The sequence below is a fragment of the Aythya marila genome (assembly GCF_965140915.1).
Source record: "Aythya marila genome assembly, chromosome: 4".
In the NCBI taxonomy this organism is placed as follows: Eukaryota; Metazoa; Chordata; class Aves; order Anseriformes; family Anatidae; genus Aythya; species Aythya marila.
The window spans coordinates 17,697,223-17,721,327 of NC_139045.1; the positions used below are offsets into that span (position 1 = coordinate 17,697,223).

Here is a 24,105-nt window from a genome sequence, read left to right on the forward strand (position 1 = left end):
TATATTGATGTTATGATTTGCATTTACTATGTTCACAAATATGCTAATTCAAATTAGCTGAGGATATGGCTTTTATAAAAGACACCAAATAATTTATTAGAATTTTGTGTTTGTTTTTTTTTCTGAGCAAATTAAGACATGATTGTTGTAATTTTTTGGCAGAGCCGCATGCGGGTTTTAGAATTGCTTTCAACATGTTTGATACTGATGGCAATGAGATGGTGGACAAAAAGGAATTCTTAGTGGTATGTATATTTTCAATCTTTCAATGTTTTTATGTAATCTTGAAATTCACTTTTTGTCTAGATTGAGACTTAAGACGATGTCAGCGGTCATGAGAACGTGAGGCATTCTCCACTGACTGGAGTGGTTTATTTGCCTTATTTAATGTAAATAGTAAATGTAATGTAAATAGTAGCTTTTTATTACAGTACATGTATATGTTGTGTATAATGGTTTTTGAAGCTTAATTCCAGTTTCTATTCTGGATCTTTATAATTAGACTGTTGAAGTAATATTGCTATGTCAGTGATCAGTAGAATTATATATTTAAAAACACAATGAAAAGGAAAGGCATACTTCCCATGTTCTGTTTCTGAATTATTTCCAACTCAAGCTATAAGGCTCAATTCAAATAACCTATGCTAACCTAAAGAAAATTGAAACTTGAAGGAAACTGTCCTCAACACACTGCACTTCCTTCAATTCCCTTTTTCAAGGAGGTGATGCACAGAGTGAGAAATGAAGAGGACGTTTTCTGTTGGCCTACCTCCATCAGAACAGGTTTCTTTTGTTTGGGAAGCTGCTGTCACATGCATATTTTGACATGCTAAACATTTTTTCTATTATAATATTAAATGTACATTTCCTTCTATTTGCTGATTGCAATAGTCATCTCCTCCAGGAAAAATAAAAAACAAAAATGCTCCAAACATTGAAGCAATTTTCTGGGAGATGGGAAGGTTGTCTTTCGTGATTCCCCAGACCAGCTAGTGGAATAGACTGTTAAAATAATAAAAGAAGGTCATGCATTACAAGAGCTAGGATGGGAGAGAAAATTGTAGCAGGAAACATTGCCTTTCAGAAACTTATGGTAAAAATAGGATTGAATACATACATAAAGGAGGGAAACAAGTGCAACACTTAGGGATGGATATTACATCTTTCTTTCTAAGTGTGCTTTTATAGTCCTTTTCACATCTTGTTTTTTATTTCTTCTCTGTCATGGTTACTGATAGCCATTAAAAATTACTCTTTACTCTTTTCCTGTTACCAGACTTAGTGGATAGAAGGAATGAGACTTTTCAAACATCAGATACGCTGTTCTCCACCTATCATATTTAACAAATTTGTATAGATGACCCTAACTCTTCTGGATTAGTGTCAGTGGCCCTTCAAAAAAAAAAAAAATAGATCAAAACCCATACATCAGAATGTTAGATCTAAAGTAAGAAAAACTAAAATACGCAGGAAGGTAGATAAATGGTGTCTGTGTAAATAAAAGTAAATATGAGAGTAAAAGTTTATTCAGTGATACCAGAGTTATTCTCTGATAGACACAGCTGCAGACTATGTATCTGACATCCGTACTCACTTTGCATGGGTGTGGATCATCTCCTCTGTCGTTGGAAGCAGAAAACTGTAAACATAGACATTTGAACTACATCCAACATTTGCAAAATACTTTTTTCATTGATTATGGAGAGCTAATTGGAAGCAAAGTTAATACTTTTCAGATTTACAGAAAACAGTCTTTCTAGAGAATGATGTAGGGATCACGTGTTACAGTTCCCAAAGAAAAAGAGTACATGTAGTGAAGAGTTGCAAAATACTTAGTTCTTCTGATAACAGCTTTGGTGGTTTTGTCAACTAATTCATCAGGTGTTTGTGCATTTCCCTCTGGTTATATCATAAGGGTGAGGTCAAAGAACAGAAGGATTGTATTCCCTTGTTACAGGAGATCTTGGTTTTGCTCCTTTCAACAATCTCATTATCCTGTTCTGAACAATGTTGCTATGAAGGTACTCCCAGATCCTTTCACATTCACTTTTCTACTCACTGGTATCCTATAGCACTCTTTCTGAACAAAAGATCCATTTCCAGAAGTTTAGCAAGCGCTTTAATGGTGAATGCAACAGAATCCTACCCTCTTTGCTTCAGTGGAAGGGGAAATACATCCAAAGATGCACTACCTTTTTTTCCCCCAGATTTTTTTTTTTGGGGGGGGGGAGGCAGGAGGGGACAGGTGTGTGTGTGTGTTCAATTACTGCCACTCTTCTCTCCTACTTGATGGCTTGTCATTTCAGTTTTCACAAAATATTTTCTTTCTACTTCTATCTCTTTATTTACCTTTCTCCTTTCCACAACTCTGGGTTTGCAAGCTGCTTAATACTCTAGGCCATCAAGCTAAATGCCCTCTCATCACTCTTTCCTTGTCAGCATAGGTTACAGTAGTTTGTGCCTGTAAATTTACAAATATATTTGAAAAGATAGAACTAGATCTGTAAATTAATCCTGTACTTAAAAGTAGGTACAATGACACACAATATTCTGGTCTGTATTTGCGCTATAGACAGTTCCAGAAGACAGTAGTTAATTTTGGAAATTCATAAAATGTTACTTAAAAAAGCATTGGTTGTTTGCTCTCTAACACTGCATTCATTTTTTTCATTGCTGTCATACCACAGCAGCAGAGTTCGCTGATCCCATTGTCTTTTATTCTCCGAAATATGTTATTCTGATTAAATTTGGAAAATTTTCTTGCAAACTATGTCACACACACATTATCAGTATCGGGTTTTTACCAGACTTCTGGTAGGTAAAATCCAGTCTTTGGAACCACTGTTTGTATACCATGCCGTTTGGTTCTAAAAATACCATATACTGGATAGGACAAATTTGTCAGCTATAGTGTGTGTTGTTTATTTTATTTTTGGCCCATTTTGAGTTAACACATGCTACAAGGGGCAGTATGATACTTTCAGATCGATTTTTGAAAAGCTGAAGTTCACTGGTAGATGGCATCACAATAGCATCATAATACTGCTCTGTCTGCTGTGAAGAATAATGTCATTTTTCTTTTTCTAATTATTTGGGAATATTGTAAGTATTGCAATAATAAAATTATTTAAAGTATATTGATACTTACAAAGAGAATTGCAGACCATTTCATAACATGAAGACATTGCGATTTCTAAAAATAAATGTGTAAGAATCTCTGTATGTTTTAAATGCTGTGTTTGAAGTTGTCTCAGAAGTCACGTCTAAAGCTCTTAACATAAATAAATTTGGGAAGGAGGTGTTTTACAAAAGTCAAAAGTATTCTTTGAACATACTTGAAAAAACAAAGATACTTGATAAATTACTCTTGAGTAGTAGTAGAATGTTTTGCCCCCACCAGGTGTTTCCACCCCATGCTTGTGCCAGCAGGAATAAGAACTGATCTAGCTACCTAACATGAAAAAAGATTGATCCAGCTGACTGCATAGCTATACAACTGTACTAAATAGTACCTGACAACAAAGGATGTGCTTAGAGGAGTTGGAAAAGACTGGAAACTCCCACTTGTAAGCCAGTACAGACCTAGGCTGACTAAAACATAAAGCTAAATAGGATGTTCTGAGTATTGTGCTCCCAGAGTTACTAGCTTTATTTTGTGGGAAAACAAATAAACAACTTCTTCCTTTCTGTGTTATGCTTAAGGTGACAGAAGGTTCATGAAGGCATGAATATAAACAAAAAAAACATCATTGGAACATTGATATTTTACTGAAGAACAAATATAAACAAAAAACATAATTGGAACTGAAGAACTATGTTTTAATAGTGCATGCAGTGTTACTCACAGTTATTGTTAGAATGGATTGTTATGCATGTGAAATGACCCAAAAGCAAAATAAGAACAAAATGATTTGTTTTGTAGCTACAAGAGATTTTCAGGAAAAAAAATGAGAAGAGAGAAAGAAAGGGAGACGAAGAAAAACGTGCAATGCTGGTAAGTAAAATCAGAATAGTTGCAGCTGGTAGTCCAGCATTAATTTTCTTTAATGCAATTCAAAAATTGAATTTGCAATTCAATTTTTTTTGAATTGCAAATTTTTTTTTTTTTGCAATTGCAATTCAAAAATTGAACAAAGTTGTGTGTGTATGTGTATTGTGTTCACTAATGACTTTCAATTTGTTTTGAAACAATAATTTTTTAACGTTAAAAGACTACGTATAATTTTAAGTATATACAAAGAAAAACAGTTACTGCAGTTATTGGAAAAAACACTTAAGTGGTTTATATAAAAGAAAAAATAGTATTTAAATATTGTATTACGTGCATTGATTCCACTTGGAATCTTTAAGGAAACTGAATAGTAATGAGGCAGTACCATTCAGTCACTTAAAAGTGAGGCATCTCAGTAGCAAAACCAAACTGTACTCCTGCTCTTATAACTTACAAAAAAATGTTAAATGTAGACATGCTGATGTTAATACTTGTTATTAATGTAGCAGTTTTAATATAACTGATGAAATTTGATAAGTGAACAGTTTTTATATTCTTTTCTTATTAAATACTGCTTATGATCAGCGCAAAACATCTTCAGTTGTTTATATTATATGAATAGATTTTTGTGGAACATTAAATACTTAATTTAATGTAAAATTTGTGTTTATTACATGCATGAGAAAAGTAAGTCAGAAATAGACTAGTGTGGGTTGTCTGGAGGATGGCAGCACTACCAGGAATTATACTGGTAATTTACTGGTAATATACTAGTATACTAATACTAGTATACTAATATACTACAGTATATATAATTATACTGGTAATATACTGGTAATTACTACTGGAATTTTACTGGTGGACAAGTAAAAATCAGGTACAAGTGTCTGTCAAGCCCATGGCAGAACAAATGTGTTCTTTTGTGATTTGCACATATTTATGGAAATAATTCTTCATTATAAGAAACATTTTGACATATCTATGCAGCTTGTCATGGTACCCAGAATCCTTTTCAGACCATTGATTCAGGATCTCAGGATTTTGTCCCTGAAACTGTATAAAATTTGAATTCCAAGAATTAATACTTTTTAAATCTTATCTGAGTGTATAAAGGGATCTTTTCTTCCCACACTGAGAAGAACTATCCTTATTAGTTTTGAAAACTGTAGGTCGATTGTTGAATCTCTCACACACTGTTTATGCTGAAAAAGGAAACTTGCACCCAAAAGAAGAGTTTTTTGAAAAAAACTACAAAATGGAACTTTCCTCCTGATATTAATCTCTTCAACTTTGTACTTCTCTTAAGAAAATTTAATGAATGAAAATAAAGCAAACCATTTTCTATTCACTGTCACCTTAAAATAAAACTAAATCTAATATTATATAAAATAAATCTTAACCTATTCTGTTGTCTTTATTTTTTTTCCTTCTTTTGTCTTCATTCTGACGTGATACTTGGCTTGGCCCGTTTTTGCTGTATGTCAGCGTCTTCAACTTTATGGATATCATACCTCTACTAACAGTGTATGTACTCTAAGTATTCTTAATTTATGCAGTCTTCACCAGCAAGGTGAAATAATATGAGATAAGAGTATTTTTTATATTTATATTTTTCATCAAGTCAATTACTTCTGCTAATCAGTAAAAATGTGATGGTTGCTTACTTCCATGAAAAGTTGCATGTGCTCATTGCAAGCATTCAGAAACAGACCAGACTACCAGAATGAAAAGTTGTTCTCACTGTTTATGTAAAATGAAGGAATTAGTATTTTTTTTTTAGAAGGACAAAATAGATCTTAAAAAACAGTAGAGCCATCTTGTTAATTAACCTAGGCACATTAAGCCTGAGTCTGTCTTGCCTCCTTGTGTATAATGTGATGTAATAACAAAAGTTATATGAAACCTTCACCTTTGTCATCTACCCCCTACTATGCTGTCAAAAAAAAAAAAAAAAAAAAAAGGAGGAAATAAAAAAAAAAAAGAGCCTTTGTGCTTCACATACAGAACAAACAAGAACTTTTAGTGATGAACTAGAATAGGATCTTGCAGAAAAAAGAAAAACCTTCATTATGTAGGTGACTGTAAACTTACTTTTGATCATTTTAGAAGAGTAAGAGATGAAACTGGCAAGAGAGAAAAAGAATGTTCGGGTTTTTTGAATGTATTCACCAGGATTGTAGTGGCCTTTTCAGTTTTTCCCTTAATGTCCTGGGGAGTAGAAGATACTCGAGACTTGAGAACTACAGCCCTAAAATGTCTGAGATAGTGCAAAAGTACCATGTTGGGCCCTTTTCTTCGCCTCATCCTTAAAAACAGATGTGTTTTTTTTTGAGAAGTGTCAGGGTCTATAAGCCATAAGGTGCATGCCATGCAGCTTTAAGTGGTTTAAATATTTTTGTATTTTCATTTCTGTAGGTTAATTCTTTTAAGTCATGATCTGGTGCATACTGCAATTGTGTGTTAAGACTAGCTCAGCATGTATTGCATGAGTTCTTTTACTAGCCAAATGCCAACTGAAATGTAATAATTGTCATAAGATGCATGTAAGGAAAATAAAATCTGCATGCCCGAAAGTACTAATTCCATTAGCTAAAGTAAGAGAATAAATTCAGTGAGTACTTTATATTGATATATTAAGAATTGTATGCATAAAAGAATGAGGTGTTCTAACACATGGCCTAGTAAATATCAAAGGGATATAAGTAAGTGTTAGAGGGAAACTCTAACTCTATGGCATCATAAGGACCTAATCCTGTACACGCTGAAGTAAAACAATTTCTTTAAATTTAGCAATTTAGGAGTTCTGAGAATGTATGAGAATAATGTGGATATGAACAGCATATGGACTGTTACTCTACCATAAGAGAAAGATAAAACCAGATTTTTTCAAAAAGGAAATAAGTGTAGTATATATTAAATAAGTCTGTAATTCCTAGTAACTTGTCACATTTCTTTGGTGACAATTCACAGGAGCTGAATTGAATTGGATAGAGAAGAAAGTACATAATAGAAGTTCTAGAAACATTAGACAAGTTAAAGTATTTTAGATTATTTAGTACCTTCCAGCAAGTATTTTGCAATGTTCTGCAGCCAACACCATACATGTATATTAAATATCTTAATGTATTTTTATTGGTTCTATTTTTATAACATTACATATTGACTTAGTGTTGAAATATTGCTTTGGTAGTATTAAGAGCATTATTTGTAAAAAATGTAAATTACAGAAATCATAGACAGATTCATTTATTTATATATGTGAAATACAGCTGAGGCAAATTAATATATGACAGTCCCATGTGCACTGAGCTCCACTGCATTGGTAAGAGCTCTTAGATAATACCTTCACTCATGTAATGGTATCACTGGTAGAAATATTACAAGTGTAATAAAGACCTGTTACGTACTGACGAACGTTAAAGGAAAACGGAAAAGGAAAGATTGGATATCATACTATATTTCAGCTATCTAAAGAGTTTTGTATATTAGTATTTCTGTTTTTGGCATAATATGAAATACATATACACAGTAACCTTTCAACTTGTTGAAAGTCAACTATTACTACAAACCGTATTCTTCATGGTAATGGTGTGTTACACATTGCACAGCATTCTAATCAGTAAATTGTCTAATACATGTAGAACAACATGTGCTGATACAAAGAAAAAAAAATCTTATTTAGAAGATTAAATTCATTCTGTGTTTTTGACTTGATGCCCATATGGACATTAGAGTAGGGAGTCCTGAAAATGGGAGAGCTACTTAAGATTAGTTGGAGAAAAGAGGTAAATTCATGTAGTTACAACAACCCTAACCAAATTCAGATTAGCCTTCTGCTGTCTCCAGGATCATGTCCCCTAGATTCTTTGGGGGAAGAAAAAAAAAAAAAGCATAGATCTTTCAAGACTAATTGCAAGATAAAGGAATGCTTATAAAAAGGGAGGATTTTTCAGGCAACCAAAAATAATGCAGATCATTTCAGAGCAAAAAGGGAAGCATATTTTCCTTGGAGAAATTAAACACCCTGTTTTTCATTTATATAAGGTAAGTTTGTTCTTCATATTTGCCTAGTGTTTTCTTGATATGTATGTCGGTTAAAGTTAGGTTTGTTAGGCTTGATTTTTACTTTTCCTTATTGCTACAAGAATGTCATCCTTGTGATTGGACGAAATTAATACAGCGATTTGAATGGTGCCTTTTATATTTGGATCAGTAAGAAAATAAATTTCTTATTGTTAGACAGAAAATTAATATATTTGGCAAAACAAAATTGTGAGGAAAAACCTACAGCAAAATACAAAGTTTAGATGGCCGTTTTCACATGTACTTTTAGAAAAAAAAATCACTCTGCTTTCCCTAGCTTGCATACTTAGGGTAGATGGAGTCTGGTGATACTTTCAGCACAGCCACATTGTAAGTAAAAATCAAATAGCCATAATGGACCAGTATTGGTTTTACAAAGTGTCATATAACTGGGTAGAGATTTCACTGTGTAGAAGCAAAAGAATCAAGCCTTGTTTCTGAGGATCAATTAGGAAAGATTTTAACGTCTGTAATATGTTGTTTTATTGTGCTTCTTGAAACTTCTGCAGGTTCTTAAAACAGAAGGAGAGGACCTTGTCCCCAGAAGCTACTGGGATACTTTGAGACGTAGCACAAGTCAAGCACTCTTTTCAGACCTTGCAGAGGTATAAGACAACCTCTGTCTCTGGTCCATAAACACATCGTTATTTTATCTATTTCTGTTATGATTGTTCTCATATTTCATGCATTTTGTTCCTTTTCCTTCTTTTACTTTCTTTAAATCTGAATGTTCTCAGATGAAATGGATTTGATTCCATGCAGTGCAACAACTCAAAGTTTTCATTTCCAAGTAAAAGCAAAGTTACTTTTTGAAAGAGTTGGAAAATCAAGTCCTCTTCAGTCTTTATTGTAGGAAGCATTTTCTAACATTAACAGTGACACTATTTCACAGTTAGAGAAGGTTCAGGAAACCTTTGTCATTTAGATTTGGTCCAGTGATGTGACAACTTAAATGAGAGTTAAGCCCCGTAAGGATTTAATCCCTAGGTCCTTAATGTACTTTTTATGCATGTTATTGAAGCTTATCTTCACAAAAACAGTATCACACAGTTATTGGATTGAAAAAGGAATATTTTAAGGTAACGAAAACACTTGTCAATCTTACTGAATATTACAAAATCATTATGGAGGACTAGCAATATCCCTGAGCTGTCAAATTTCCTTAGTTCTTTATATTCTAGTCAGATTCTTACTTCATGATCTACTTTCAAATACTTGAATAAGACATTTGTACTGATTGCTTAAGAGGGTCAGAAAACTAGATTATTTAGGCTTTCCTGTGCCCCATATAGAGAAATTGATTGCTTTTCTAGGAGTTGTGGCATTAGGAGTTGTGGCAACTCCTTGCTGATTCTCTCATGTTATGCTTCGTAAGCAGGATCATAATGAGAAAGAACATAGAACTGAAACAGACCTACCAAGTAAAATAGCCTTTTTCTTTGCTTCATAAACAATGTATGCTCCATATTAAAAGTAATTGGTATTTTGTCCATGCTATTCCTCTTCAGAAGCTATTCTATAACCTGAGGAGTTGGATGGACTCCTTCCAGTTTCCAAGCTAAATTTACTCATAGTTCCTTTAGTCTGTTGCCCTTTAATTTTAGGAGGGCCTTTTCACATTTTGTTATTCTTTTACTCACGTTTGTGTCTATAAAAACAGTCATAGCCCTCAGTTTTCATTATTGCAGGCTGAACAAAACATGGTCATTGATTATTCTCTTAAGGTAGAATCTGCATTTCCCAGGTATCAAATACAGTTTCTTTGTACCTCTAACAGCTTGAATTGATCTGCTTTTGCAAAAATCTTCATGCAGTGTTACAGAACTGAGTTTTAGGCCAATATTTATAGTAATAATTCATAGTAATAATATAGTAATAGTAATCTTTCAGTGTAGTACAGATGGATCAAAAAAGTTTCATCTATTATATATGGAAATAGGTTTGGTCATTTAATTTTCTCTGATGTAAAATAGAACATTCACTTTAAAACAAATAATAAACTAATTTTAAGTGACTAAAGCTTATGTTTTTACCCTTAAGAGAGAGAACTTATATAGTCCAATGCAGAAGGAGTTTTTCATTGCCTGTAATTCTGTGGAGAAGCATACGGGGTTGAGTTTCTGGGGTGAGGTTTTTAGGGATTGATTTTTTTGTTTGCTTGTTCATTTGGTGAGGCTAGCCAAATGGGAATTGTGAAAAGACTTACAGATTTTATTTTTTAAATGGTTCTTTAGGTATGGGTGAATGCAACCTAAGTCTAATGTTTTGAATTTTTTTGCAAGATGAAAGGCTGTAATTTAGCATTTGATATCTTTTCAGTGTACTTGAGGGAAATTGTTTGAATGTACTTGGGGATTTAATTGCTTACAAGACATAAGAAATCAGGGTATCTGTGTTTCAGTATATTGTGTCCTGTAGTGGAGGATAACAATATTAAAAGACAAAAAGTGATTACTTTTCTGAATTAATTTGCTCACTGACTTAACTGAAGGGTACGAAATACCTCTCTCATATATATACGCTACATCATCTTATTTCTCCCTGGAGAAGAATATGAGAATAAAGAGGAAGCTAGAGCACATGAAATATAATCTTGAGAATCCTGAAGTATACTCAAGTATAGAAATGTTTCCCTCTTACTTCTCTAGCTCTTGGGTGTTAAAAGGAAAGATTCTGTGTTTTTATTGCATCATGTTTTTCCTAGTTTTTGATTCATAAATACTATTAATGAATAGTGTTAGTTTCCTCATTTAGAGATTAGAATAGAATAGAATAGTTTCCTCATTTAGAGTTTCTCCATTATTATAAATACATGATCTCTTCAGTTAGGAAATAAAGTCACATTTAAAGGATTCTGAGTGCTGCTTGCAGGTTTGTATAAGCTGATCTTTCCAGATTTCTGTACTTAAAATAAATCCTATATGTTTATAATCTCTCATGGTGACAAATTACTAATATTATAAGTCATCTTCTAAATACTTGCTAGGTTTCTGTACTGTATATTCTATTTTGTACTCTAAGAGTGGAGACGGTAGGCATACTTTCATAAAAATATGGTGTTGCTGATTGTCCGTCCAAGGCAAACTATTAGCAGAGACTACTGCCTCCCACCGTTTGCTTTTAAATAAGATGTTGTCTTTGTAAGAAAATGGGAGCTTGGACAGAAGTTTCTCCCTAGGCAGGTGCACAAGAAAGCTACATATGTTTTTGAATTTCAAATGTTGTCAGATGTACATAAGAACAGAAGGACATTACCATGGTGGAATACTATGGCTTATTTAAGACCCTTATTTTAGTGAATCATTTTTCTAGCTCTTCAGTATATGAAGAGTCTCCTTGTAAAAGAGGTAAAATCAGTGCACATGCATTAACAGTTATGGGTAATGAATATTTATATAGTTTAAAAAAAAAAATGTTGCACATACTTAGAAGTCTTCCTGTAACAAATGGTCAAAATGAATTGTTTCTACTCTTCTCATGCCTTAGAAGTTGATAGTTATTTATTAAGGAAAAAGTCTTTGCAGGGACCACGTACTCTGGAGATGATTAATATTCTTAAGAGAATAAATGAAAATAATATCCCTCCATGGAATTTTGTTTTGTTTGTTGTTGTTGTTGTTTTTTACAATTCTGTTGTTTTCAATCTCTTTTGACAAGAAAATGTGATCTGTTGTCATCTGCTACTTATAACACAGAATCAAATAATGTACACCTTGTTGATTGTTTCTGGAATACGGTTCCATACTTATTAATTATGAAATATAAAATAAGATTATATGAAGTAACTACTTTTAATATCTTTGTAGTTGCTTAGTAGAAAGGAGAGGAAATTGTATGCAGAGGGTGTTATTCTTATGATTTACCTCAACTGACTAGATCATTTTTTTCTCAAGAGCTTCTGTTTTTTATTCTTTTTTTCCACCTTTATCATATTAGATTAGATTGTTCACTGTATTCAACCATTATATTAGATTGTTGTTCAGAGTGTTTTCTACTAAATGCAATTAACAGCCGAAAGTTCATCTGCATGAAAATTGTGTGACAAAATTAACTTTAATTTTAATACTAACATCTTTTTAATACTGTGAACGTAAAACATACAAACTTGTTTGATAGAAAGGCCTATTGTGTTGATAGTCATTCCCAGATTATACTTCTGTAACTGATCCAATAATGGCCTTTAATTTTTTTTTATTCTAATATTTAAGCGTGCTGATGATACTACAAGTTCACTGTCAGATACGACGCTGCTTGTACACTTTTTTGGCAAGAAAGGAAAAGCTGAACTGAACTTTGAAGATTTTTATAGGTGAGTCTCTATTTTATGACTTGTTTGTAAAGAAATATTTATATGTTATAATTAATGTTTATTACATTACTATACATATACATTATATACATAAATGCATAAATTATATGGGATACAAGTGTTATTTTTCCTCAGCACTACACATACGAAGAGCAAAATAAAACAATTAACAAAATAAAACAGATATATGGTTTGATTTTGGGGCTGATCCTGTGTGGAGCCAGAAGTTGGTCTCAGTGCGGGTCCCTTCCAATTCAGGATATGCTATAATTCTATAATAAAAAGCCATGTGCTATAGCAATAAATATTGCTTCATATTTATGCTTCAGATTTATGGACAACCTACAAACTGAAGTTCTAGAGATAGAATTCCTTTCCTATTCTAATGGGATGAACACCATCAGTGAGGAAGACTTTGCCCATATTCTTTTGAGATATACAAATGTGGAAAATACATCAAGTTACCTGGAAAACATGCGCTGTAGGATTCCTGAAGAAAAGGTAACTGTTTAGCTAGGACAGCAGTGGGCCACAACACCAAGTCCCAGTGTCATCAAGGTGAAAACACCCTTGCTGGACTGAAGTTTTGAGATGCTGTCTCAGATCTCATCTGCACCAGGAATTTATTCTGATAATAATCTGTGCATCTTCCATTTTTCAGATTTCTTCTTCAATACAAAGTAGAAGAGTAAATAACATCAAATTATTTGTATTCATTATGTGATTTAATTAATAATATTTTTGAAGCTTTATATTACATTCAAGTTCACCTTAAGCAACAAAAAACATAAGACTTGAAAAAACAATTTTCTAGCAATGAGATTTTAAAAAACGTTTTTTTCTGACTTCTCTTTTTCATTGGATTCAAATCTAGCTGTATTAAAACTATAAAATTTTAATAATGGGTCACATATATAATTATTGATGGGTGTGTGGTTCTTTTTGATGGCTGGGGAATGGAAAGGGAAGGCAGGGCTGTCTCTGTTGTACCAGATTAGGTGTAAGAGGAAGCAGTATGGGTGGGATCAGAGTTTCTATTCACTGACCCTTCCTGAGTTGCCAGTCTAGCTGTTGAGGAGTTCAGTTCTAAGTACTCTGTAAAAGGTCTGCATAGCTTTTAATATATAAAGCCAAGACAATGCAACAAAAATTGTATGAAGCTCTTTTTTTCATGGTTCCCAGATGTTTTTTGTTTAACTGAAACTACTACAAATATCAGCTTCCAAGGAAAGTCTATGAATTTTAACAGAATTTGTGCACTAATATAACAGTTTTATTTGCTGTATTAAAATATAATCTGCCCAAAGGAAACTGAACTTTTTAATTTATTTTACATAGAAAGGTATTCCTATTCTAGCAAATGAGAGGCAGGCATTAATTCAGTCCTGCCTCAATTCAAAGTGTCTGTTTAAGATTTCTTTCACAAATGATTTAGAGGTAAATTATCAGCACTTTGCATGTGTAGAGGGAAGTAGAATACCACAAGAAAAGAAAAAAAAAGTATGTTCTTTTAACAACTTAGCACCTTCACAGAAGAAATTTGAATTCTGATCAAAATTTAAAAGGTTGTTTGTGTTTTTTGTTGTTGTTGTTTGTTTGTTTTTATTAAAGTTGAACAAGCCCTGTAATGTAAAACGTAGAGTATCAACTGAAGAGATTTACATGGTTAAATCTGGATATGTAAAACCCTCAACTTAAAGTATAGAGCTTACATTAGATCATAACGTGACTATGAATTCAGTGTATTTTTGCACACACACATAGAATTAATAGTAGTTTGCAGATTTTGAGTAGTAGACATATTCTGATACTTATGCAAACCTGAACTTCTATTCTCAGTATCTGCTGCCATATCATAAAAATCCTCCTGGAATTTTTAAGAGTGCCTTAAGTTGTGGAACAGCATTTTTGACTGTATTTTGAGTGTGAAGTACTGTCCATTGCAGTGGCAAATAGGAAAAACATCTTACATTCTTCTGGTGGCTACAATTCTTTGCTTCACTAACTTCAGTGGAAACTGTTGTTTATTTCAATGAATGTAGTATCTACTATTAAATGAAGTAGACATATGTAATGGCAAGGTTTGTTTATTCACTTGTCACCACTACTGATAATTCTAATGGTACTAATACACATATTCTTTTATTTATTAGGGTATCACATTTGATGAGTTTAGATCATTTTTCCAGTTCTTGAACAATCTAGAGGACTTTACAATTGCAATGCAAATGTATAATTTTGCAAGTCGTTCCATAGGTCAGGGTAAGTATTATTAAAAAGTCAGATAATTATTGCATTTGTTGACAAAGATACTGAACTGTTGACAAAAAGAGAGAGGAAATTGTTCTATGAGTCCTAGTTTTTAGTTTTAGCATCTAAGGTAAAATGCTAAAAAGGCTAGAAATCTAGCTTTGAAAGGGGAAGTCTCAATTATCATAAGAGATATGATAAAGCTTTACAAAATCATGTGAGTGGTAGATAAGCAGAATGCAGAAGAGTTTATCACCAAATCCTGCAATACAAGAGTTAAGAGGCACTTGATGACACTAGTGAGAGATCAGCCTAAAGCAAACAAAAGCAATTATTTACACAGTGGGTCTGTGAACTCACTGCTGTGAAGTTCATAGAAGGAAACAGTATCAGGAGGTTCAAAGAGGAATTAGACATATTTTTGAACAAATCAGTAAGTGGGCACTAAAAGAGCACATACCAGCTGAAATGCTTAACACGACAGTTGAGATGCTTGGTGAGTGCAAGATGAACAGTCATGTGAAGATGTCAAACTTGTGTGCTCACTCCAAGTAGCATCTCAGTGTGTCTAACACGTTAGCACCAGTGTAGTCCTACCTTATGTGGCCTTACTAAAGGAATATATGGTTTTCTCTGTGCTCTATATTCCAAGTTCTGTTTTTGTAAATTAAGTAGATATCACCAGTATAAATGTAACGTAAGGTGAATTACAATAAAATTTTCTGATTTTGCTACATATAGTATACTACATGTGTGCTGTTGTATTTCATGCAAAATAAAGGATATCATATGTATTATTACCATTTGAGAACTACCTATTTTAGACCTGTGAAATTAAGTTCTACTTTTCATGTTTTATTATTCTTGAGTGCTTAAGTGTGAAAGCTTATTTTAAAAGTTTACTTGATTTTCCTAATCCCAAGTTTCTCAAGTTTAAATTTCTGTGTTTATTTTTCTTCTGCTATTTTCTTTATGTAGATGAATTCAAGCGTGCTGTGTATGTAGCCACAGGTGTGAAGCTTTCACCACATTTGGTGAACACAGTGTTCAAGATTTTTGATGTCGACAGAGATGACCAATTGAGTTACAAAGAATTTATCGGCATTATGAAAGATAGACTTAATCGAGGGTTTAGGGTAAGGATTTTAATTTTTGTAATTACCTTAATTGACTTCACTACTTACTTACTTTGTGATCTGAAGCATCAATATGTTGCAAACCAAATGTTTATATGTTTAAACATATGTTAGAGAAATCCTGAAGCAGTCAAACAAATCAGATCGGAGATGATCAATCCACTGCATACTGTATTTTTTTCTGTATCATTCAACTGATTGATTAGCATCAGGAGTTTTAACAAGGGTATTAATTACACCTGGGTTTTTTTCAGGAAAGAGAGTTTGTCTCTCTAACTTGGGCAGTTTAGTTAAAGGTCCATCAGCTGTTTTAAAACATTTAAAATACCAAGTGTTGACAATGAGCGTTGGAAAGAGTTGCAGCATATGATAGTTTAAATTTTCAAATAAAGAATTAGTGAAGTTACACTGAACAAACACTATATTCTGCTTCAAAGTTGCTTTTGATAATTTAAACCTGTAGCTAACATATTAAATTACAAGAAGCTAGAGGGCAGGAAATTACTTGCAGAAAATTTTCCTAGGGAACAAGCTTGTAAATCACACATAGAACTTTGTCCTTTAGGTGAATGTATAGGCCTTACTGCCCTCTTCAGGTTCAGTGTAGTATAATACACTGTAGCAATTGTAAAGTAGCAGAAAAAAATTAAATTAGAGTATGATCAATAACAGTTGTATTGTTTTCTTCATATAACAGGTGTTAACATTTTCAACCAAGTGTAAAATTCTGTTTTTACCTACAACCTAATCCCTTAGGCATAAATTCTGAACTTTAACCTCTCTGCAAGGAGTGTATAATGGTTTCTAAATTCACATTTTGGTATATTATTTCTGTAATGTAATTTTAGTCATTTTTAATTAGGTTTCTAAATGCAATTTTAGAACTTTCTGTGATGTTGGGTCTAATAGGTTACTTGTTATTTTTGTAATATGACCTAATGTAAAAGTGTGGATAACAACCACTACATTTGTGATGAGCTTATTTTCTTGTTGGTCCTCAAATCCTTTATGGTGTGGGAATGATGACTGTTTCATAACCGTTTCAAGATGTTCAGCTATATGTTTTAATTGTTTACTAAATGTAAATGTGCAGTGTATGTTAATTTAACCAGAGCACAGTCTGCTTACTAAGCAATTCTTGTAAGTGTTTTACATGTTTCTATTTCACAAAATGCATGACAGAAATCACATATAATTCTTGAGTGTCATCCAGCACTATTTAAACTTATGCATGTGCCTTTCTTTTGCTGAGACCACTTGAAAATGTTCTAGTAGACACTATAAAAACTATGAGGGATAGGCAATGATGTTTAGACAAGTAGCACCTTCATTCATAAATGTTGAGTCTAGTTTTAATTAGATATTAGTATCTCCTGGATTGTGTAGAAGATCATGATTTGGTCCTATAGCTCAGTGACCAAAAAGACTATATATATATATATACTTACATGCAGATTTGATAGATTATTCAGGGGAAAAAAGAAAAAGAAAAAAACCTTTCTTTTCACTGGTCAGTAGTACTCCAAGACAGCTACAGTACCTAACTTGTTGGTTAACCACTTCAAGAAAGGTTTTGTAAGCATCACACAAATCTGATTTTTCTGGGTGTGTGGATAGTGGTCTACGATGTGAAAACTCTGCACAAATCCTCCTTTTAAGTTTAGTAACATCTCCTTCCCCCGTATTGTTTTGGAAGGGGAACAAGAAGAAATATAAGAACCTACTGTCCAGAACCGATTGGTGGAAAGTGTTATGGAGTGCTTCCTATTGTTTGTACATTTAAAGTTGTACACTATTTAGTGTGATCAGACCAAGTAAAAATTTACTTTTTAGCTCCTACACTGTTGTAGGCTCAAACATTGTCTTGTGCTAAATCAAAACTAACAAGTCACTAATCTTTTCTTTGTTAATAACTATGTTTTGAAACTATATGAAGATTTGGTCAGTTCATTGTACAGATCAAAGAACATTATAGCTTCCGCTTATGTAGTAGTTTGTAGCTCCGTGGAAATCCTTGCCTTGTCAAATTTTAACCTGTGTTATCAAGTGTAAATGCCTGATTTTAATATTCAGTATCTTACAATTAATGCCTGCCCAAGTCAGTGTAGTTCCTGATTATCATTCTAAAAACATCTCAAAATAGCAGATTAAAACAGACCTATGATGTGAAGTGTGATTTCACAGTTAGCAATTTCTACTTAGTAATTCTACTTTTTTTAAAGTAGCTTTATGAAAACGTTTGCCCAGAAGAATCTTGAGCATATTACAAATCTTGTTACTAGAACCAAGTATTACAAAAAAAAAAGGGCATTCGTAATTATATAATGCAACTAAAGTAAAGGCACTTAAAGCAAGAGCAAAGAGTTACTCAAGTGTGATGAAACTGGAATTCTGAAAGGTCTGTGTCCTATTTGTCCTATTTAAAAACTGAGCCATAAATTTTTGAACTTGATGTCAGGTGCTACCCCTTATAGAAACATTATAAATGTTCATTTTAACATGTATTTGAAGTATGGTTTTGAGAAAACAAAATCTTAAAGAGTTTATCAAATGAAATTTCTCTCTTTTTGGAACACAGTATCATAATCTGAGACTTTTTATGGTTTTACTATTTTGAAGCACACTAGTATATAATCTGCCATCAAGTGGTCAGTTAGAGTATTGCCATAAACTTAAAATGAAAAGCTTCTTTTCTGATTGCTGTTTGGTTTAAAAGTTATTTCCTTTTTTTTTTTTTTTTTTTTGTTTAAAAATATCCAAGTAGATTCCCCTTCCTTTATAAATTAAATTTTTAAACTGAAAGATTCAGTCCTTGATGACTAAATGATAAAGGTTTTACCTAACAAATACAATACTGTATCTTCTAGCTATTCGTCACTTAAAGCCATTTTTTTTTTGTATTTTCATGATACTGTTGTCTTATGCTTAACTGGCTGCCTTCACATGTTGTCTGCATCTGCGCACTTCTCCATCTTCTGCTCCACAGGGCTACAAACCTATACAGAGGTATACTACTTTCAAATCCTGCGTGAGGAAGGAACTCTATAGCAGATAAATTACGGTATGTGTTAGCTGCCCAGTCTGAGTGTGCTGGCATGCTTGCAGGAATGGCTGAATGTTAAACTGTCACTGCGTTGTTTCCCATTTCAGAATTCAGGAGTTAAGTTATCTGATTGTAAGCAATGTAGTAGCTCCAAACGTCATGTTGTGTTTTTGACTGAAGTGGTAGGATTTTATTCTGGAGTTGGCAATAACTAATTCATGCTGTCAATGTTTTGTAAGCCAATTGCAACTTTGTGCTATGTTTGGAATAGGGAAAACCATTCTTTCCTAGTTTCTGTTACTGTTTTCTGTCTGTCCTGTGATCATCTTTTCAGTAATTTCTCAGGTACGTAGAGCTAATAAATATTTACCAAGCAAATTTTTCTCTCTGAGGGCCAATAAGTAACTTGATTCTTCTTTGATTTATACAGTTGCTTTTGAAAACAAAAATGTGGTTTGGGCACAATTTATTCTACATCAGAAGTGTTCAAAAATAGGCACTGTGACCGCACATGACCACCATGGCTGTTTCTGTGTATCCACCACATGAATATTCATTCTTACAATTAAATTGTATTGTGAAGTGTAAAAAATGCAGTTTAAATATTCTGGAGACATATTGCAAAACCACTCTGGACACAGCAGAAATGTTTGTTTGAATCTTAAACTCCCTTGCATTAGGCAAGAGTTTGCTCCTTTGCAATTGATGGTTTTGGTGCCAGCACCTTTTTCCTGTTTATGTTTATAGGCTTTGCAGCAGTTGCTAATGAAGAACATTAGCAGCAGCTAATATAGGTCCCAGATTTATTATTTTGCAATGGGGAGGAACAAAGAGATGTACCAAACAAAACCCCATAGCCAGTGGTGTGTGAGTGAACCAGTGGAGTAGCCAATGCATCTCACGTGCTTTTGACTCGGATGTTTTGACTATGGCTCCCCCAATGTTTTAAATTCTGAGGAATAATATTAAGCTGAGATTTCTCATCTAATTGATCTTTAAAGATCAATTGAAGATATCAAGAAGACATGTCTGGATGTCTCAGGTTTAAATATTTCTTCCCTAACTTTTAAACAGGCAGGAAAGCAAACAATATAGGTTCATTCATTAGGATTTCCTTGGATCCTGTTTATCAGAGGTGGTGGCTGGCTTCCAGCACAGTGGAAAATCAAGTCTTTAAGAATGAGAGGTGTGGTCCATTTACTTGTACTGGTAGCCCACCAGCTCACCAGTCCCTCAGATGTTTTTCTTTTGTAGATGCCTGTGCAAGATAGGGAAGGGAGAGAGAATAATACTTAAACTACTGACACATCCCCATGGCATGTGTCCCAAGCTGTCGTCTTTAGTACTTTTTGTACTTTTTTCTTTTTCCAATGAAGCGTCACATCTTTTGAGAAGGATGCTTTTTTGAAATGCAGTATTACTATTACTAGCTAGCTTGGGGCATATCCAGGTTTGTGCAGCTGATTTGTCTTCACAGAAGAACATGAGTTCCATTTCATCTGCATACACGATACTGTTACATTAGAATAATAATAACCATAGGATTATTTCTTTATTATTTTGATTAATTGTTAACATATAGTTAGTATAACCTAAATATTGAAACATTTTACTAGTACGTAAGGAACAAAAAAGGAGAATTGATCTTAACAAAGTGTCAGTTTTCTCCAGTTTCTCTATTATAGCTATAATGTAGCTATATTATGTAGCTATAAATAGCTAATGAAATACTTGGATTACTAAAATGTTGGTTTAGCTCAACAATCACGTAAGAGGAAATTTGTAGCTTCAGGTAAAATGAGTGTAACTTAATCTCTTTTAAACTTTGACTCTTTCAGAATTTCTTTTCTTATTTTCCCATATCTTTAAATATCATGCTGTGTCTTTTTGTCCCCACTAATTCTGCCATTGATTAGGTTGTTTTTGTTGTTGTTGTTGTTTGTTGTTGTTTTTTTTTTGTTTGTTTGTTTGTTTGTTTTTACATTTTACATTACCAGGTACAATCTGCATTGTAATTGCACAAGTTGTTTAAACTCTGAACTTGTCAAGATAGCGAGCTGCTGTTACAGGACATAGGCAAAACATTATACATTCACGATGCTTTCCTGATACCTTCAGTATGTGGTTATGTGGCTGACTGGAGCAAAATGAAGTGACACAAAAGAATCCAATGTCTAATCATCATGCCTAATAAAATCAGTTTAGTGGCAAAAACAGAGACTGTGATAAATGCATCAAGTTTACATACCTAGACATCTTGACAGAGTCTGAATTCAGACAATAAATTGAGTGTTAAGATAGAGTAAACTCTAAGAAGAAAACATATATTAACATATACAGATATTTGCACACGTACACGGTGGAGATATATAAAGGGAGATTTTATCTGTATTTTGTCTGTATAAAGTCACTCTAAAGGGAAATTTTTGAAGTTGAATAATGGAATAATGGAATAAATGGAATAATGAGTAAGAGTACACACTGGGAGACAGCACGGAGAAAACAAAGTCATTCCATGTGCAGTTCCATGATCACAGGCAGCCTCATGATAGTAGTGTGGAGATGCTGGTTAATTTAGCCTGCTCTTGCCACCTGGAACTCCTGAGTGATGGAATACTTCTGGTATCAAAAGCTTGCTTGTGTAGGACTATATCAGATGCACATTCCTTGTGCAGTGAAGAATGTGGTATAAGCCTCATACGTGTAAAATTCCTTCTTCCCTACAGACATGTTGGTCAGCCACTGCTCATCACTTGAGTAACTGCTCCTTGTCTCTTGTGGTAGATTACGTTAACATCTAGTTGTTAGCTCTTCTGAGCTCCTTTTGTGTAAAATGTTACATAGCTTATAATTTGATGTTATAAGTATGTCTTAAAGATAGTTACAAACTTTTGTGATGGAAACTTTAGTCAAAATATTTAAGAAGTGGTTTAGAGTTAGCTACTGGGGAGAAAGTAAATTTGTCTTTGCTATGCAGTGTGAGGTGAAAGTGAACGAAAAAGAATTATTTTCTATTTTGTTTTTAAATGGAAAAGAGAATGAAGACTGATTCGTTGGGGATTTGAAATTGTAAAGTTTCAATTGTTAATTAAATTCCAGTCTGATGTACAATTTCTGATGTACAGAATGGAACAAAACGCAGAACACAAATTATGCGAAGTACAAAAATCTGCTGCGACCGCATCCCAAGATTAGATACAGTGTGGTTTCACTGAATTTTACTTTGTTCCAAATGTAAATGTAAAGATTATTGTGCTTCGATATACTTTCTGCGGTAAACTTAGAACTCTGATGAAAAAAATGCAGATTTTTGGCATACTTACCACTGATTATACCACAGTTTGAACTGGCACCCTGAAATGGGATAAACAGTTCATTGTGCTGAACTGTGCATCTCTCTAAATTGCACAAATGCCATTTGCTTTACAGCGTAAAGAATGTTATACCCTTATAATAAACAATGAAAACCTGTCCTTGGGGATTAATTATACAAGCTCCCTGTGATCTAAAGAGCTGACAATGTTGTTGGAGAGCTTGTCTTTCTACATTGTTCTTGCTGCAGGGCACAGAACCTGGCTTGGCATCAGCAGGTGTACTGATTTGTATGTACTGTAGGGAGAACAGGAAAAAAAACTTTACTAAAGAATGGATGAGTAGAGTTGAGAGGAGGACTGTACTTTAAACGTGTTAAGAAAAGGCTATCCATTAAATTTTTAACAAAACCTTTCCAGAGTTAATTAGAATCACAGCATCACAGAATGGTTTGGATAGGAAGGGACTTTAAAGCCCACCCAGTTCCAACCCCCTGCCGTGGGCAGGGACACCTCCCACAGCCCCTTCCAGCCTGGCCTGGAGCACCTCCAGGGATGGGGCATCCACAGCTCCTCTGGGCAACTCGTGCCAGTGCCTCACTGCCATATAGTAAAGAATTTCCTCCTTACATCCTTACATCTAATCTTCTTTTAGTTTAAAACCATTATTCTTTCTCCTATCACTGCAGTCCCTGGCAAAGAGTCCCTCTCCATCTTTCTTTTCATTTCTGAAGCAGGATGCTAGAGGCCAACTACATCAGGAATTCTAATCCATTCAAACATGCTGTTTGATAAACTGTTTCTGTATTCAGTAACTGTAATAGGTATTTAAGCTGTTAATTCTGATTGTATTGACTTTTACAGTATTGGCATAAATACTCTGTCACAATTGTAAAACTAGAAATGGAGATGTATATTCCAATGATTTATTCAATACCTTAAGATTTTTGAATTACAAAAACTGTTTGTTAGATTATCTGAATTTTGTGGGGTTTTACATTTTCTAATTAAGTGGGTTTTTTTGTTTTTTTTTTAGGAAGTAATAGTAGGTAAAACAGAAATGGGAATGGTTGGGGAAGGAAATTTCATTTTGAGAAAGATGTGAAAGACTTAAGCATGAATTTAGAACCTCAGTTTTATTCATACTTCAACAATAAATTACTATCTTCGGTCTTCTGGTTTGTCATGTAGTTAATACTTCAAAAGCTGTTAGTTTCCATACTTTACTAATATACAATAGTTGAATACCTTTATCAGAAGAGAGAACTTCTAAAAATAAAAAATAAAAACAGAAGTAGCCTGGTGCTAAACTCATCTCCAAAGCAGAAGTAAGAAGTGTGGGATAGCCACACCTTAGTCACTTTGACTTCTGTAACTGCCAGTTACATTTGTAGACTTGGTACTAAAAACCCTTAGTAGACCTGAGTAGACCCTTAAAAACTTCTCTGGATACAGTGGGAGGAAAATATTCCACTGGAATAGGAAGATATCAGAAAGCAATGTGACAAGATGTTTCTTCTGTAAGTTTAGTACACTGAGAGTAGATACAACAAAAATGTATACATTTAGAAGTAGGTGAACAGTTCGTGTAGTTTAGCATTTCTCTTACAGATTTTCATGAACATTTCTCTGAATCTGTTTAATAAAATAAAAAGTAAATGCATATCTTAAAGCACCAGTTAATCAACTGAATGTGCTTTTGTTAAATAATGCAATGCATTGTACAAGTAATGTATTTTTAAATAAAATTGACCATAAATTACATATTAATATAAGTATTATTTCTAATATTTCATTTAAAGTCTGTGATATATACTGCTGTGGATTGGATTGTTTTCTGAGTATTTACAACTTCTGCATAATACTTTATGATTTTAATTATACACCACAAGTAATAAGAATAGTAATAACGATATTTGGGAATATAGGTTTCATTCTGTAATGGGTGGTATTGTGCGATGGCATGATATTTTTCACAACTT

At 33.4% G+C, this 24,105-nt stretch overlaps 1 protein-coding gene across 1 annotated transcript in view; it reads left to right on the plus strand.

The window, feature by feature from the left end:
* MICU3 (mitochondrial calcium uptake family member 3) overlaps window positions 1–24,105 on the plus strand; it is a gene marked incomplete at its 5' end in the record, with an annotated part of 49,569 nt that overhangs the window by 22,241 nt on the left and 3,223 nt on the right. The window contains 9 exons of the mRNA XM_082759945.1: window positions 163–245; window positions 3,923–3,994; window positions 5,477–5,515; window positions 8,584–8,679; window positions 12,283–12,383; window positions 12,713–12,884; window positions 14,537–14,645; window positions 15,612–15,769; window positions 18,756–18,830. Coding sequence (XP_082616071.1) covers window positions 163–245; window positions 3,923–3,994; window positions 5,477–5,515; window positions 8,584–8,679; window positions 12,283–12,383; window positions 12,713–12,884; window positions 14,537–14,645; window positions 15,612–15,769; window positions 18,756–18,824 — 899 coding nt within the window. The 3' untranslated portion in view covers window positions 18,825–18,830. The remainder of the gene's footprint in view (window positions 1–162; window positions 246–3,922; window positions 3,995–5,476; window positions 5,516–8,583; window positions 8,680–12,282; window positions 12,384–12,712; window positions 12,885–14,536; window positions 14,646–15,611; window positions 15,770–18,755; window positions 18,831–24,105) is intronic.